Source organism: Suricata suricatta, chromosome 7 (assembly GCF_006229205.1).
Source record: "Suricata suricatta isolate VVHF042 chromosome 7, meerkat_22Aug2017_6uvM2_HiC, whole genome shotgun sequence".
Classification (NCBI taxonomy): Eukaryota; Metazoa; Chordata; class Mammalia; order Carnivora; family Herpestidae; genus Suricata; species Suricata suricatta.
This window is the reverse complement of record NC_043706.1, coordinates 38,074,991-38,092,441: the sequence shown is the minus strand read 5'-3', so window position 1 is coordinate 38,092,441 and position 17,451 is coordinate 38,074,991. Positions and strand designations below refer to the sequence as shown.

The 17,451-nt window shown below is 49.0% G+C and overlaps 1 protein-coding gene across 1 annotated transcript; it reads right to left on the bottom strand.

The window, feature by feature from the left end:
• Window positions 1–765: 765 nt before the first annotated feature.
• APOBEC2 (apolipoprotein B mRNA editing enzyme catalytic subunit 2) lies at window positions 766–12,456 on the bottom strand. The gene is made up of 3 exons (XM_029945244.1): window positions 12,203–12,456; window positions 3,609–4,172; window positions 766–1,188 (listed from the first exon to the last, which is right to left on the bottom strand). Exons 1-2 carry the CDS (start codon window positions 12,322–12,324, stop codon window positions 3,629–3,631), a joined length of 666 nt encoding a protein of 221 aa, XP_029801104.1. The 5' UTR covers window positions 12,325–12,456; the 3' UTR covers window positions 766–1,188; window positions 3,609–3,628.
• Between the last annotated feature and the right edge of the window lie 4,995 nt (window positions 12,457–17,451).

Sequence of the window (17,451 nt, the reverse complement as noted above, 5' to 3'; positions counted from 1 at the left end):
TGGGATTCTGGAACTCAGCAGGGATGTGATAAAGTGCTTTGTCATTTGCAGATAGTCTTGGGGTCAAATTCTGATGACCTGAAGCTTGGGAAGAAGAGGCATGGCCTGAGAATGAGCACATTATTCCTGGAAACCTAGTTAGAGTTTGGCAAACACCCAGAAATTCACATGTGAAATTTTGCTTCTCCATAAGACACAAGCCTTTTAAGACATAAGACTCGACACCATCCTGCCATCAACATCGAGTACCACATACCAACTACTCCTGCGGGCTGTGCGTCCGAACACTGAAATCCTACTTCTTCCTTAATCTAGATGCTAACTGCTTATTAATTGACAATCGGTCTCCCATCCAAGTACTAACCAGGCCCGACCCTGCTTAGCTTCCGAGATCAGACGAGATCGGGCGCGTTCAGGGTGGTATGGCCGTAGACTAATTGACAATTGGAACATGGATATCTTATAAATAGATTTCCCCTGCCTTTTGTTTACCCTCTGCCGTATTCCTTGTCTTCAGAGAAGGGAAAAGGCACTCATTTACAAGTAATCACAGAAGAACATACTTGATAAAGGTCAAGACTGGGGTGGGAAGTCCACCTAGGAGAGTCAGTATCCAGTGTTGCCTGGACAAGCCCTGGATTAAGCCTCCCACTTTCTAATATCATGGCTTGGCTCAGAGCCTGGGAACATCGCTCTTCCTAGGACTGTTTCACAGTGCATAGTAGCTTCTAAATGTCCAAGCTTCTTAAAAAACCTGGTCACAGAAAAACCACACCACTTCTTTTATTAATGTTGCTCTCTTCCTTTAAAAAAACCCCCACCAACTTAACAAATGCATATCCAGACATATTTCAAAGATCTGCACAGACCTTGGGTCTGAGGCTCTTTACCGTAAGCAGCCCATTTGGGGAATAATGAGGCCCTTGAGCCCCACAGATGCCTGGTGCCCGTATACGGTTGTCATTTCTTTCCTTGCAACTCACTTTTCCTCTTTCCCAAGAGCAGCCTTAGAGAGAGCCATGGCTTAAATGATTTACAGCACAGGCAGTGTATTTAGAGTCCTTGGAGGGCCTGTGCAGTCGGATTGGTTGGTGTCCAATGTTGTCCAGCTCAAGTGGTATTAGGAAGTCAGACATGTCCCAGATGGCCACACATGTCACTGCTGTCTCCTGGTGGCAGCAGGCAGACCTTGGTGAGAAAACAAGAAAGCATGTTACGGAGAGTTCTGCCGGCCCAGATGAAGAGTTTCTTTTGAGCGGGGTCTCTGTGTGCCCTCCCTAGCAGTTTCTGAATTTCTCCTCCAGAGTCTCCTGTGATTTCCACTGTACCCAGCGCTAGGTTTGCGGCACTCATGTTTTGGTGTGGTTCACACAGGGAAAACCCCATAAGATCCCTACTTTAATTCTGTTCTCTTGAGTTAGATATATTGTTAAATCCTATCCTGCCATTTTTTTTTAAAAGATGGAGTAAGAAATGTAAGGCAAGTTTTCTTTAACAAATGCCTGTTTCTTAGTATTTTAATTAAGCAGAGTGGTTCTTTAGGGCTTTTAGATTACAACTTGATTTCATGCCAATTTTTTTTTTTTAACTCGGAACATTTTAACCTTTCCCTTCAGGAACATGAATAACTCAAATAGAGTACAGGGAAGCATATTAATGGGTCCAGATAATACGGTTATGTACACTAATGGAAAGAGGCTTATAATGTGGAACATGTCCAATAATATTTTATTTAAAAATAATTTGACTTGGAAATGGACTTTCCCCTCAAACTGATTTATCTATTTTACTTCCGTTTAGATTAGCATTAGATACAACCCTCAATTATCCAAAATTAAAAGCTCCTTTTAATTCTCCTTGAAATGCTTAATTCTTATAGCAGATTTAGCTATCTAATTATTTGACTTAATGGAAAAACAACAATGCGTGCGCAAATGCACCCACGCACATGCGCACACGCACACACATCTCTGAAGACTTGCTGGTTAGGCAGCTGGAAGAGGTAGCCTGTGACTCGGAAAGGCATTTAAGAAGAAAGTATACTATAGTTAAAATTAAGCTACGAGTCATCATTCTGGAGTAAGCAAAGGGCTTATAATTACAGGGATAGCACCTACACTAATACAGTCTTCAAGGAATTTAAAAGTCAGTTTGGCGTTTTCAGAAGTCACCCTTAGAAATCTGTTTTTATCACTCCTCACCACCACTAGAGCGGTGTCTTATTTTATGTAAGCAGAGTACCATGTGGCATTACCTGACCATTCTCACTAAATTCAATGAATGGGCCCTGCTTTTCGTAAGAAACGGCCAAAAATCATGTCCTCTCGGATTGGCAAATGCTCAGCTGGAGAATTATCGGGCACCCTGTGTGCACGTCTAAGAGCAGACCCCTGGCAACATCGAGCTCCAGGACGTTGATATTTCCAAAAACGTGTCTATGGAGCCACATGTTCTCTTAAGAATATTAAGGGCGAGAGCCACCAAGAATAAATTGAACAGCTTCATGGAAACATGCTGCATTCATGTTTTATTAATAGGTGAATTGTTCTGGAATTTAAGTGGGAGAAGAGGGTGGTAAAGACCCTTCCTTCGTTTCTGGGGGATTTTGATCAGTAACTCAGGCCTTGTGAAGAGACTTGGTTGTAGCATTTCTGCGGGAGCAAACTAGATCAGACCAAACTCAAAAATAAGTTAGCGAAGGATCTTTTACCCTCTTTCCTGAGGGTAATCGGCCTGTTTCTGTGAGAGTCTAATTTACCCTCAGCAAGAGGCCAAATTGGCCTTAATTGTGTCCTAATTATTTGCTTAAATAGCTAATCTTTACTTCCAGTTCTATCACATCTTAATGTCTGTGGGAGGCTACTTCTGAGCTGCTGTCTCATTTACAAACATCTTTTTTAACCCTTTCGATATTTCCGCATAGAAGAACTTGTTGCTCTGTTATCCCCATTCCTGAAAACAGCATTTTCCTGTGAGTTTCGCTGTGGTCTTCTCAACGTTAAGAAAAATGTTCTTGTGTTATACATTCACCCAGAAATGACTGGTCTCCTTCATGGCCGAACTATTTATTTGAAACCATGAAAGCTTCTCTGGCAAAATAATAATGGTAAGTGGAATACGAATCCATCTGGGGACTTTCAAAAGTACCTAAAATGAAAAAATTACATCTGAAGGAATGAAAAGACTACAAGAGGACAACGGAGTGGTAAGATTGCAAATGGGGGTGGGAACAGGGCATCCAGAAGATGTCCAGAGTTAGTAAGTCTAGACTCACGTCAGTGGGAGCATGCTTGGGGGGCAATCTGACCACGCAGGCCACTCAGTGTCATCAAAGCTTGTGGATTCCTATCAATTTCGTGTGTTCCAAAGTTCGGGGCAAAGCTCGTTTGATACAAAAGGGTTGGAGCAAAAAGGGCTTCGAGAGAGGAATGTGGAGTTCAGAGAAAAGGAAAAAGTGGGGCTCTATCTAACATGCCTTTACAACCACCCCAAAGCAGAGAACGGAAATTCGTTCGGGCCAGGCCAAACCTCCCGCGCTCGTGCCACCTGCCCTCCTGCCTTGGACCCAAGTTCGGGGCTCGCACGCCCGCAGCGGCGCCGTGACTCACGTGAGGCTGGGCCCAACGGCCTACTTCAAGATGTCCGCCAGCTTCTCCTCGTAGTACAGGAAGTTCTCCTGAATGTCCTCCCAGGGCTCAAAGGCCTTGGCCTCGCCCTCTTCCTGCTCCACAAAATTCTGCCAGACGTCCTCGAAGTCCTGGGGCTTCATGATCCGCAGCCGGCAGCCGGCCTCCTTCAGCCTGCGCAGCGCGGCCTGGACGTCAGGCTCCTCCCACATGAAGAGGCGGCCCACCAGAATGAGTAGGCGCAGGTTCTTGCTCTTGCCGAGGGTCCGCACGATGCGGTCGGCGCAGGCGGCGCAGGGGCTGGACGACACGTACCAGGTGACGTTGTAGCGCAGGGCGGGGTCGCAGGCCGGCAGGATGGTGTTGAAGAAGGCCTCCTCCGCGTGGGCGGCAGCGTGCTCGTCCTCCAGGTACCCGCGGGAGGCCTGCACTTGGCCTCCTTTGCTCTGCACCTCCACCACGTAGCACAGGAAGGTCTTGTTCCGCCCGGAGCTGTACTCCACGTTCCGGAACTGAAACTTGAAGAAGTTGACGGGCAGCCGCTCCCTGTGGGGCGAGGGGCCAGAGGGACAGGGAGAAGAGAGAAGGATGAGCGCTTGCGTCCTGGACCAGCCGGAGCAGGTGGCTCTCCAGCCTCGGTGCGTCAGACACACATCGGCTCTCCCTGTCAGAGCCGGCCTTGCCCAGGCCAGCGTCAGCGACCGCACCTAGTGAAAGAGTACAGACGGGGGTATCTGGAGCAGAGGAGAGAATTTGGAGGTGTGCATTCAGGTCACCCCAATAGCGAGGGTCTCCAAACGCCCCACCATCCCTCCACTAGGCAGCACACTCCTGCATTTCTAAATCAGTCACTCTCTCGCAGGACTCTACAAATATCAGTGCCTGGGCCTCACGCCAAGCCATTGAAACCAGAAGGTCTGGAGGGGGCCCACGAACCAGCGTTAAAAAAAAAAAAACAACCCTCCAGATGATTCTAATAGGTGGCCAAGTTGGAAAAGCCATGCTCAAATAGTAATTTTACAAATAGCAAGCATGTAAAATTTCTCATGATAGAGCAAGAGGAAGATTTTGCGGATCGTTTCCTGCTTCCATTTCTCTTCCTTGTCACTCATGGCTGTTGCAACTCAGGCACAGGCTGGCCCACCACTCACAGTGTCCCGCTCTCCTGGTGACTGTTTTCCCTCCGGTGAAAGAGGAGTTGTCATAAAATAAGTGTCCCAAGAAGTTTTTATCTCTGAGGTCAGACTATCCAAGAGTACCTTGATAGGATTTCGCTTGCATGTAGTATTGAATCATTTCCAAATCAAAAAGACTTGGCCTCTGCCCTCCAGATAGCTTCACTCTGGCTAAGACAGGGAGACTATTTTAATTTTAAATGCATAGGGAGCGCGGAGGACATGGCATGAAGGTTCTTGAACGTTTAGCCTTGATTTAGGTGGCAACAGAAAATTGTTACAGACTCCTGAGTAAAGAAAGACAACAAAAGTGACATCTGTGGAGGATGACGTGGTGGCTTTAGGCAGATAGAGTGAGACTGGGGAAAAGCTTGAAATTAAGCGAACCCACTTGGTGTCTTAGGATGTCAGACTTGGTGATGACTGTCGAGGGGCTTCGAGGACGGAATGGATGAGTAGGAAATGAAACCAGCAGAAGAAGACTAGGTTTGGGGGAAAGTTTTGAAGTTAGAAGAAAAAGAGAGAGAAGGAAAGGGGCTGGAGAGGGCATCAGAGTTGACTGTTTTTATCTTTATGTGCATCTGCATGTCTTTCTAGAATAGGGAAGACTGTTGTAGGTTGGAAGGCCAAGGAGATGAGGAGCCTTTAACAGCAGAGATTGAAGATGTCAGGAGAGGGGTGCCTGGGTGGCTCAGTCGGTTAAGCGTCTGACTTTGGCTCAGGTCATGATCTCATGGTTCATGGGTTCAAGCCCTGAGACGGGCTCTGTGCTGACCTCTAGCTCAGAGGCTGGAGCCTGCTTCGGATTCTGTATCTCCCTCTCTCTCTGATCTTCTCCTACTTGTGCTGTCTCTCTCTCTCTCTCTCTCTCTCTCTCTCTCTCTCTCTCTCTCAAAAATCAGAATATTAAAAAAAAAAAGAAAGAAAGAAAGAAAATGTTAGGAGAGGAGGGGCTTGAGTACCAGCCTGAAGAGGCTGAATGTTTTCTTAAAAAAAAACAAAAAGTAATCTCTTGTAGTTGCCCCAAAAAATGCCCTGTGGCGACCATGAACTCTGCTCTTACTGTCCTACAAGGTTTCTCTTTCTAACTTCCAGGGCTACAGGGAAGCCCCAGATGTCCCAAGTCAGGGCCTTGGCTTCTTAGGGCTAAGCGTCAGGCCAAAGAACTGAGTAAACATGAGCTGTTTCCCTGCCGTATTCCACGCCCCCATGGCAAAATTTGCTCCACCCAAGTTTCCATATCTCTTGCTGTCAAGTTCAGTTTCCACTGTGGAGATGGATGTGTTTGAAGACCTGGCCCCAGGATTCCTTCAGTTACTATACTTAGCTCTCTAAACCCCTGTGTCCCTAGTTGAATGTGTTTATTATTTACTTAACATTTGGGGAGAATGGATGGCCTGATGGTCCCCCTCTCCTGTTTCCATCCCTTTTGGGAATTCACTTCTAATGGGTTCTCCCCAATGAAAGTCACCCTTCAAGACCACTCCTGGAGTTTGCTGGTTGCTAAATGGTCCCTTCACTTTCCAGAGTGGCTTTTTTTTTTTCTCCTGAGCAGCACAGAGTGTACCTTTCATGTCCAAACACTTGATGCTCTTCAAGGCCATTTGCCAGACACCCACCCTGCCCCCAGATCTCATCCAGAGCCACCGTATGGTGGATTCTGAGGTGAAACCCTTGGAAGTATTTGCGACTGTGTGGCTGTTTGGGGGTTTCACCAATAGCTGCCTGCGTGACCTTCCAGAGCCTTCAAAAGTATCACTCCAACTTCACCAAATACAGCCCAGCGAGAGTATGAATTTGGCCCAGCATGCAGTGACAAGTTGGCTGGCTAGTCTGAGGCTGCTACTTCTCTCAGCCTCTCTTAAGCTCTGATGCTTTCCCCTCCTCCTCTTCCCTTTGCAGGAGGAAAAGACCCAGAGAAACCTGAAACCCAAGGGAGAGGAAGAAAGTTCACCTCTCTATAAATATCAGTTTCCCACCCCTCTGGCCAGCAGCCCAATAGTGTACTCTGTGTTTCAGCAGGGCCTTCTGGACTAGGTGCATAAGGAAGGGAAATGCTTTCAAGGGGCAAAGGAAAGTCCACATTAAAAAAAAAGTGGGGGGTGGGGGCGCAAAGCTCCGGGTGGCTAGTAGATTAAGCTTCTGACTTCAGCTCAGGTCATGATCTCACAGTTTGTGGGTCCGAGCCCTGTGTCAGGCTCTGTGCTGAAGGCTCAGAGCCTGGAACCTGCTTTGGATTCTGTGTCTCCCTCTCTGTCTCTGCCCCTCCCCTACTTGCATTCTCTCTCTCTTTCTCTCTCTCTCAAAAATAAACATTAAAAAAAAAAGTCAAGGAAGGTCTTGGTTCCCAGTCTTTCCTTTCAGCTTGTTCAAAAACTGGGCTTGCTTGGCTTCTCAGTGGGCTTCTTGGTTTTCCAGAAGGAGCATAAGGGGCAAATGAGGTTCTTTGAGCCTCCCACAGGCTGAAACAGCCAGGCCCTGGTGCGGAACAGAGGTGGAAGAGGTCTGAAATCTCTCCAGGGAGCTAAACAATATGGCCATCTTGGGTGATTTTATAGACTGACAAAATAAGTCAACACTGTTATGTCTGCATGTGGAAGGAAGGAAATAGTGACACTAATTTCTTAGGTAATCACAGACATCTTTGTTTCCTAGTTATTTCCTAGTAGCATGATGCCTGAGTACCATATTTGCTTATAGCCCTTGCTCTCCCCCCTCAGCAGGTGTTTTCCTGCTGAAATTGGGGGGTTGTGCATGGGTCTGTTGGGGTGGTCAGGAGAAACATGTGGGTAGCAGATTTCTTCACCTGGACTCAGTCACTGCTTGAGGCACAGAAATGAACAGTGTTATTCCTTCCCCCCTTCCCCCCTGCTTCAAGCACCATGTCCTCATACTTTCTGCAGACAGGTCAGTCACCCTTCATCTGCAGAGACTCAGGCTAGTGGGCATTGCAGTTCTCTAGGTAAGAGACCAAGAATCCTAATATCTAGGAAAGAACATTTGGAGTTTGATGGAGGGAGCGGGGATGTGAACAAATGTAATATCTCTATTACGTATTTTTCTCACATTCACATTTAAAAATATTTGCGTTCCCTAAGCAGAAATCTATACAGTGAAAGAAAGCAACCTGGAAGGTAGCAGAGGCTGGTCTCAGATTAAGCACTTGCTCCAAAATAATCCATGGAGTGGAAAATCTACTCACAGGTCATTGAGTGATTATTGTCTAGCTTCCCTTGCCAGACCTTTCATGCCCTGCTCAAGAGAGGCAAGAGTTGCTTGTTTTGGTTTCCTTCTCCCATTCCCAGACCACTTTCAAAGTGGATGCTGAGGAGTGGTCATGGTCAGGAGACTAGATGCAGAGAATTCTAACAGCCTGACTTCCTAGCACCCAGACGGGGTTTGCTGGGCCCCTGGCTCCTGATTTGCAATTCTGGGTAGGACTCTGCCCTTGGCAAGCCCTGAGCAGCTCCCTCCTTTTTCCTGGGGGGCACTTTCTTCACACTGGAATGCTGACCTTCCCCCAGCCTCAGTGGAAGCCAGGGAGGCCAGAATTAGCGGCTGTCTTCTATTCTTTCTGGAACAAGCCTTCCCACCATGCTCTGGAAACCTGGGCGAGGCGTGAGGGGCTGTGGCATTCACAGCGGAGTCGAAGGCCCTCACTCCTTGCCATCCCTTCTCCTCTGCACCCTGCCTGTCCTCTCTGTGTTCCCCACGTGGCCAGAGCCAACCACTGGTGGCTAAAGAAGCACTTGAAAGGAGAGTCACTGCCTGTGCTGTTTATCTCTGTTCCATGCTAATCCCTTTGATAGCAGGTTCAGCTTTATGCAAAATCATACACAACACAACTAAAGACCAACAAAGGCAAACACACAGCCAGGGGGCCTGCGAGGCAGAGCCACAGTCGCTCATCGCTGGGATGGAGAGATGAGGAGACAGCTAATTCTGATGCCCCAGAGCTTCCCTCAAGCATGCCGAGTTCAGAGGCAGGCAGGAATCCGGGGAATTCTCCTCTACACCGAGCACTGCTGGGTCTTCGTGTATCCTAAACTGCTCTCCTTCCAGAAGCTGTCCCCACAATTAGCTCCTTATCCCGATGCCTGGCAGAGAGCGTAACATACAATAGGGGCTTGTTCATTAGTTCAGTTATTTACTTACTCAACAAATACCTATTGAGTGTCTATGAGGAGGTAGGCACTATTTTTGGTGCTAGGGGTAAAGCAGTTAAAAGGCAAAGTCCTTGGCCTCATGGGAGTTAAATACTAGTGGGGGAATGGGCAGTAAATAAATGATTCTTAGTCAATATTTGTTGAATATCAAAAGCCTCTCATTTATGGCTTTTTAGATGCAGTGTGGTGATTTGGAGTCAGACAGCTCTGGGGGTTATGCCCTAATCCATCCATTAACTTTGGGCAGATTACTCATTCCTTTGAGGCTTGGTTTTCCCATCTGAAAGATAGGTTGAGTGGTCCACCCTTTTAGTTTGGACAATGGTCAACAATCAAGAAATTAAATCTGGTACTGATGGATGGTGCCTTCTAGGGGCCTCAAATCTTACCCTTCAGAGCTCAATCTTAAGCATAACCAAACCTGAGCCCTCTCTACTTTTCTTCTTGTGTTTAGAGGTTCTCTCTTTCTTTGGTGTGCTAGTTCAATACCCAGTTCTCTGAGAGAAAGAAAGAAAGAGAGGAAGGGGGAAAGAGGAAAAGAAAGAGAGGAAGGGGGAGAGGGGAAAGAGAAAGAAAGAAAGAAAGAAAGAAAGAAAGAAAGAAAGAAAGAAAGAAAGAAAGAAAGAAGGAAGGAAGGAAGGAAGGAAGGAAGGAAGGAAGGAAGGAAGGAAAGAAAGAAAGAAAGAAAGGGAAAGAAAGAGAGAAAGAAAGGAAAAGAAAGGAAAGAAAAAAGATAGAAGGAAAGAAAAAAAGGAAAAAAGGAAGAGAGAAAAAAGGACGGAAGGAAGAGAGAGAGAAAGGAAGAAAGTCCTGATTTTTAACATTTGTTGATTTCTGTAATCACTCCCACTACGGAGATTTCAAGAAACCAACGTGAAGTCACTGAATGCAAAATTGGAAAGAGATTCATACAGTCCGTTCTCATCATGAGTTGGCTTTGGTACGCCATGACAGTTTTTGACCTTTTTCTAGCACTTTCTGCCATGTTATTTTGTTAATGTCCTTAGGTCTGCTTTCTATTTTGAGTGCCCTATTCAATCAAGCCAGAATCGTGACGAGTGTGACATATCTGTTTATTCATACCTGGTATGCCTTCCTTGCCTCTAACTATTTCCTGAAAAGCTGCTCCCTCTTCTGCTAGTTTGCAGCCCAAATCTAAGGAGCTGTGTAGACAGACCCATCCCCTCTGGGAGTCTAGAGTAGGAGAGGAGCTGCTTTGCTGACCTCCTTGATGCCAGGGAATCGGAGAGGAAAGGAGAGGAAAGCTCTTCCCTCATCCTGTCCCTGCACAGACACAGCCGCACCTCTGAGCTATTTTAAGCCATCTGTTTACCCAGAGGGGCCCTGGAGACCGATCTCCACAGCTGTTACTTGTGGCCAGGAAACTCTCAGGGCTCCGCCTCCCTCCTGAACTGCTCTCAGAGCACCCAGAAAACTGCTTTACTGCACCTCTTTTACTTAGCCTTGGGTCAGAGAAGGCTCTGAGTCCCAAGACCTCACAGATGGAGGTAGGTGGAGCCCTACGTGGGAATCTGTGACTCAGAATGAGTAAGAGACCTTGGAAAGAACACTTGCCTGGGGTCAGAACACTGGATCTCTCTGACTCAGTTTCCCCATCTGTAGAGTGGCAATAGTATAACTCCCTCTCCCAGCCCTGTGCTGAGGGTTGAATGGGCTCATGCACGTGGAAGTATATGGTGATTATAAAGCCCTGGATGGATGTAGATTGCGTCAGAGGATTGAACCCTTAGGCCCAACCACCCTGGGACCCCAAGCAGACATAGGCTAATTCTGTTCTGGACCTATCCTGCCCGTGTGCCGGGGAGACCACAGCACTGCAGAGTGGGTGTGCACATGCCTGTGCGTGACCCAGGGCAGGATGGGCCATCAGTTTTAGGGGTTAGAAAATGGATCTCTTCCATAAGGAGCCACTGGGATTGCAGCCTCCTGGCCTGGTAGCCCTAGGCCCTCCCTAGATTTACATTAGTCTGTGCTCCGTTGTTCCTTTAATCCTAGGGGGAGGATGGCATTAGTTGGTGGAGCATGGGTGAACACAAGTTCTAGACTCTTTTCTGAATTATTCTCTCAGGAACTAGGATGCATTTTTCCCTCAGGTTCTCTTAGAAATCAGAAAATCTCTGAGCTGGAAGGGACCTTAGGGATCCACTTAGGGTAACTTCCTCATGTTACAAATGAAAAAACCAAGGCCAGGACTTGAAAATCACTTGCCAAGCTTAAAACAGCAAGTCCAAATGGCCACCCAGGGCTCCTCCACCTCACTGAGGACACCACGCCTCCATTTTTCCTGAAATGTCTCCTAGTGTGGACCCCACTCCGTCTATGGGTGTTGCGGGAGACTCCCATGAAGGAAGACTTGGGGCTGGGGGAGGAAGTGTGGCCCTCTGTATCCCCTCTCCTTTGCCTATGATCTTTGCAGGGTCTTCTACAAAAGAAACAGAGAGGGAAGAAAAGGAAGGACCACTTGGTGTTATTCCTGGAGATGGCATAATCTGGACAAGACAGAGGGACCCTATATGGAGGCCTCTCTTTGGGGCCTGGAGACCCTATGCTCAGGGTCCTTGTTCCTCTGGGCTGTGGCTGAGGGTGGGATACCTCTTCTGCCCAGAAGCTCCTGGCCCCCAAACTGTTACCTGTGTTGTAACTGTTGTTTCCCTGGGGGTGGATGTGGAGAACACTTGGGCAGATTCAATTCAATAAGGAAAAAAAATGCGTCTCACTCAGCCTTGGGAAAGGGTGGATCTGTTTTCTCTGTTTTAGGATCTTCCATTCCAGAGAGAAACTCTAAAGAAAGAGTGAGAGCTATACAGATAGAAGAGAAGCCCTCTCAGCCCCAGAGAGAAGTCAGGGGAGGAGGTGCTTTGGGGCCATGTTTAAGTATGCATGTGTCATCCCCTGTCCTTACCAAACTCTCTAGGACTAAACAGCCAGTATCTGGAGAGGTAGGTGACATCCTGGTACCAGGAGGGCCCAGGCAGTGGTTTCATTCTCTGGACCCTTGCCTCCAAGGAGCTTCCCTCCCTCCCCCTGGTTAGAGGGTCCAAAGTGTCACCCGGAGAGGCCAAGCGAGATTTGCAGCTGTGTACCCCGCAGCCGCTACCATGCACGGTCAGGGTCTGTGACCCTGACCCCTACTATTCCCATCCTAAATTCCCCCAGCCTGCCCCAGCCCACGCTTTTCTAGGGAGAAGGATCCCAGCCCACACCCAGCTCTCACCCTGTGACGATCTCAAAGGGGGGCAGTTCAATCAGCTCCTTCAGCTTCTCAGGGTCCTCCAGATCTTCCAGATCCTCACCATTCTGGGAAGCGGGCGCAGCGGCCTCTTCTTTCTGGGCCATGGAGGGATTGTGGCTCCGCAGTCACTGAGAAAGGGGAGAGGTGGCGAGTTTCCTGGGCCAGGGCCTGGCAGCAGGGCCCCAAGCAGCTGTCAGCAGCTAAATCTGCCTGGGGACGATGGGAAGAGGACTGGGCAGGCCAGGCTTAGTGTTCTCACCTCCCGCCCGCAGACTTTATAACCAGAGCCCTCTGCCCCTCCCCCAGGCCCTCGCCCTCTATCTTTTTTTAATTGAGTGACAGCGGGTGCCGGGATGGGGGGAATGGAAACTCTGGCCATTAGTATCCCCTATTTATCAGTAGGCAAAGACAGGAAGCTGGCAGGTGGGCATGGCGAGGCCTGCTCTCCCCTCCCCCACCAGCTCACACAGGTATTCATACTCTCCCCCTGCATCTTACATCCTTCCTCTGGTTCCCATGCAATCTTTCCAGCTTCACTGTGAGTGTGTGTGTAGAAAGGGGCCTAGGGGTGAGCGTCCTGAGGTTTGGGGGAGATGCTCTCAGAAGTGTAAGCAGGATGAGGCTTGTGTTGAACAGGGTGCTTGTAGAGACCCCCCCCACCCCGCCCTTGTCCCCCACCCCTTCGGCAGGGGGAGAAGGGAGACATGGGTTCGGGAAAGGAGGATCTTGAGAAGGGGTAGGAAAGAGCTGCCAATTTGGAAAGAAACTGTGAGCTGTTACTTAAAGGGAACAGACGCCGATTTGCCTGTTATGAACCCATAATGCAGTGTGGATTCGGGAGCCTCCAGTAGTTAGCGATACTGCCGGTTACGAGCTCAGATGTTTTGAAAGAAGACAGGCAGTGAGTTTTGTGGTTTATGTGTGAAATCAGACTTCAAGCTGTCAACAGCCTTGGGAAGCATCCCATATTTCACAAAGGGAAACTTGGACTCACAGAGGGCTGGTTAAAGGGCCTTGCCTAACTAAGGCCATGCGGCCCGAAAGTGGCAAGTCAGGATTCAAACCCAGGTCTTTATACTCCAGAGGCCAAACATTTGACCACCATGCTACATTCCCTTTCGATCAGTTCTTTATTCATTTAACAAGTATTTGTTGAGTATGTACTATATGCCAGGTGCTATTTCAGGGACTGGGACTATGGCACAGAACAAAAAAAATGAAAAGCCTTGCCCCCACAGAGCTTGAGGGAGCTGGGCAATCAATAAGGTAAGTTGTGTACATGTAGGTTATTGGCTGGTGCGAAGTGCTAAGGAGAAAAGGCAGGTAAGGGGGACAGAGGGTCAAGGGGTGAGGTTATATTTTTATAGAGTGGCCAGGGAAAGACTTTGAAAAGGAGACAACTAAGAACTGAAGGTTGTGAGGGGAATAATCATATGGATATCTAAGGAGAAAGTGTTCCAAGGGGAGGAAGAGCTGGTGCAAAGGCCCTGGGGAGGGAGCGTGCCTTGTGTGTGTGTAGAAACATCTAGAGATCTTCGGAGGAAGGAGCTCGTACCTCCCTGATGCAAGGAGACCTGGGCAGCTGGAAAGTCCTGGGAGCTGAGGCCAGAGAGATAAGTGGGCTAAATAGGTGCGACCTTATGGGCTATTATAAGGCCCTTGACTTTTTCTCTGAGTGAGATGGGAAGCCCCTGTCTTTGAACATATGAGAACATGATCTGACTTATATTTTTATAGGATCAGCCAGGCTGCTTGGTTGAGAATAGACCAAAGGTAGGAAAGAACAGAAGCAGAGGGACCAGTTATAAGCCTATTGAAAGTAATGAGACCTGAGGCCCCTAGAAAAAAAATCCCTGAGCTGAAATAGCATTGGAATATGGGCAGATAACTTTTTGCAGGTTCACATCATTGGGTGGGTACTTAATAGGGACCACAGGTGTTCATGTCTGAGGCATTGCAAATACTCTGGGATATTCTCAGGGCAGTGGAAGGCTGGGGTCACGGTCACCTAGAGGTTGAAAGTGACAAAACTGAGAACACTGGGAACTAGTCAGAACCAGGCTCTAAGTGGTGTTGGGTGGCAGTGATGGAAAGGGAGGGGACCTTTCCACGGTCTGACTAGAAAATAGGAGTCAGGTCAGTTTGGAGTATTGGGGGCTCTCTCTCCAGAGAATCCTGAGCAGCACAGTGCCCTGTAAGATGCCCAAGAATTGTTGTTTGCCTGGATGGCCATAATTTCTATGTGTTGTCCAGGCATAATTACTACTTCTGCCCTTTTTTCTCCCATAGCACTTCAGTATCGACAATTAACCCTACCTATGGTCACCTGACCTGATAGGCTTAGTTCTGAGATTATTTTTTCTGACGTTTCCCCAGGGATGTAAAACACAGGGTGGTGGTGGCAGTGCCTAGGTCCACAAAGAAAAGGCAGTGATCGTGGGTACAAAGCAAACACACATTATTACTATTATGGTCATACACAAATGCACACCATTTAAATGCAAAGGGTTCACTTCCTTCGTTTATTTGCCCAGCACTTATCAAGGGCTCCTGCGTGCCAGGCACTGTAGAAAATAGCAAGAACACAGAGACACAGGAGGGGCAGCCTCACCGGGAGCTCCCAGGACTCCTTGCATTGGGGGCACACAGCAGGCACTCAAGCATGCATCATTTCATTGCATTCTCACACCAGTCTCACACGGGTGGGTATTCTTTTGCAAGTACAGACCTGCAGCTCGGAAGGTGAAGTGATTTGTTCAAGATCATGCAGAGATTTAAGTTTGGGTTCTCTGAGCATACTTCTGATCCCCAGGACTGCACCCAGCTAGCTCTGATTAATACATGTCTTAAGCCTCATCTGCGTGTGTGCCTCTAAATTCCAGGTCACAGCTACAGCGAGGGGCTCTGAGCAACCAAGGAAAGGTCAAAAGTCTGGGAGGAGAGAAGTGAGGAGGATGGATTTTTTTTTTTAGTGCCTTATTCCCCCTGTGGGAAGACTTCCCCTTGAGAACAGGGTCTCGTATTTTGACTGCTGTGTATCAGGATTGGGAGCCGATTGGAGGAAGTTCATATCCTTGCCCCCATCTCAGCCTTGATTCACTGTGTGATCTTGGCCAAGTCACTAAGCATCTCTGGGCCTCAATGTTCCCATCTGTGATGCCAGCTAAGCTCTTGCTCTCTTTTCCAGGATGGTCAAATGGATAGAAATGAGCAGAAGAGACAGGGCTGGCTCCCGAAGACGTGTGGGGTGAAGACAACAGTGTGGTAAAAATTCACTGACTCTGAGTGATGGTGGGAGCTGATGCAGAGAGGGACCCAGGCTAGTCCTTTCTGAAGAGGGGACCCCTCACTCCCATCACACCCACATACAGTTTTTCCTTTGACTCTTGGGAGAGCGCCCTGGGCCCTCCCCTGGACTGATAACTGACAGCTTCCTTTCCCACAGCTCCATCCCAGTCCCAGCCCCTATCAGCCATCCTTGGAGGCCCTCTGAGCTCCCTCTGGCTATTTATGGCACCTCCTGGGGGCCCAGCTCCTGGCTGGACTGTGGCTCTCCTTTCCAAGTCGGACCAGTTTCCCCTGCTGGCCCCAGATTGCAGCCACTAATCTGGGGGTCAGGGGCCAGGAACTTAACTCCGCCTTCTGCAGCTGCCAGGATACTCTTTAGGGCAGGCAGTCCCCAACCCCCCTGTTAACACTCTTCCATAGGTTTTTATCCATTTGCCCCTCCTGCAGGGGAGGAGACTGGGAAATAGCTTATCTAGTTCAAGATCACAGTAGGGGCTGTGCTGTGCATGGGGTGCTGGAATTTGAACACAGGTCTGTCAGCCTCCAGGTTCTAGGCTTTGCCCAGTGTTATGCTGCCTGGGATTCAGTATCAGTGAGAGCTCACACTAGCACAGCCCTTCCCGGGGGCCTGACACCAACCTAAGCAGGTCATGTAAATTAACCCATTTCTTCCTCACCAGGATGTTAGGGTAGGTACTACCATTATCCTCATTTTACTGGTGAGGAAATTGAGACCAGAGAACTTAAGTGACTTGGCCAAGGTCATGCAGCTAGTGAGAGCAGAGCTACTTGCTGCCAGAGTCCTGCTGTTGCTTCTTCAATATTCCGTCCCTCCCAATACCAGTACCCCTGAGGTCAGGCTCTGAGGAAGGAGGGACAAGAAGGGGAGCAGGGGGCAGGAGGTGTTCCTCAGGGAGATCGGGCTCTGGGAGCGGTTGGTATAGGAGGGGTGCACGTGCACGTGTATGTCTATGTGGTGTGTGTGTGTGTGGGGGCGGGGGGGGACTGTAGCTGTAGAGAAAAGGCAGCTGGTGAGTGGGGATGGAAACCAAAATGGGAATTCTCCCGATCTGTCCCTGCAGGCCCCAGCCCCCTGCACTCCGGGAGGCGGCAACTGGAAGAAGCCAGATTCAGCCCCAGGAGAGCAGCAGGTCCCTCTCCCTGTCCCTTTCCCCAGGGTCATTTCAGAAAAAAATATTCAGTGTTTCTGGAGGTGGCTGAGGAATAGGGGACAGGGCCAGGCACAGCTCTTCCTTGGGTCTCAGCCTGCTGTCGAGCTGCCCTCCCTGGGAAGGGAGTAGAGGCCAGGAGGGGGCTAGTGGAAAATAGAAGCCTCACCAGGGGAAGGTTTAAATTCTCACTTTGTGAAAGAAGACACCTTGGGAGCGTGTTGATGGAGGATGCTTTATGTGCAGGGACAGCTGGGACCCCAACAGCGCGTTGCCCCAGAGACCCAGCCCAGGCATGCCTGTCCCTTGGTCACTACCGAGACGAGGTACACAAACAACGGGCTGCGGGCACCAGACACCCCACTGGCGGGCAGAAGCCTGCGCCCTCCAGCAACTGCTCTGTTGACATAAACACAGGGTATGCAGAGCTTTGGCCAGGTGGGAGGAGGGGACCAAGGGTCTCCCAGAGGTCTAAGGCTGAGATCAGAGAAGGCACTGGAATGACGGGGCAGGACAGGGGTTTCAATATCCTCCTGTGCAGGATGCAATGCTTGGCTTGCCTTGCAGAACACACTCCCGGGGACTTTAGTCCTGGCCACCGCGGTGCTCCATTCCAGCTGCCACTCCCGGCACCGCCCGGCTCCAGAGGCGGGCGCTTTGAGTCTTTGAGGAAAGAGATCTGATAAGAATCATGCACATTAAGGTGACTAATAGTGTTCCTCTTTGAAGGGGTGTTTATTTGCAGGGGCAAAGAACCTACTAGGGGAAAGCGAT

Bases quoted from the DNA above. Each gene is read 5' to 3' on its own strand.
- APOBEC2 (XM_029945244.1), bottom strand. From the start codon at position 12,324: ATGGCCCAGAAAGAAGAGGCCGCTGCGCCCGCTTCCCAGAATGGTGAG. The intron at 4,173-12,202 runs GTGAGAGCTGGG...CTCGCCCCACAG, and splicing joins CCCTTTGAGATCGTCACAGG to GGAGCGGCTGCCCGTCAACT.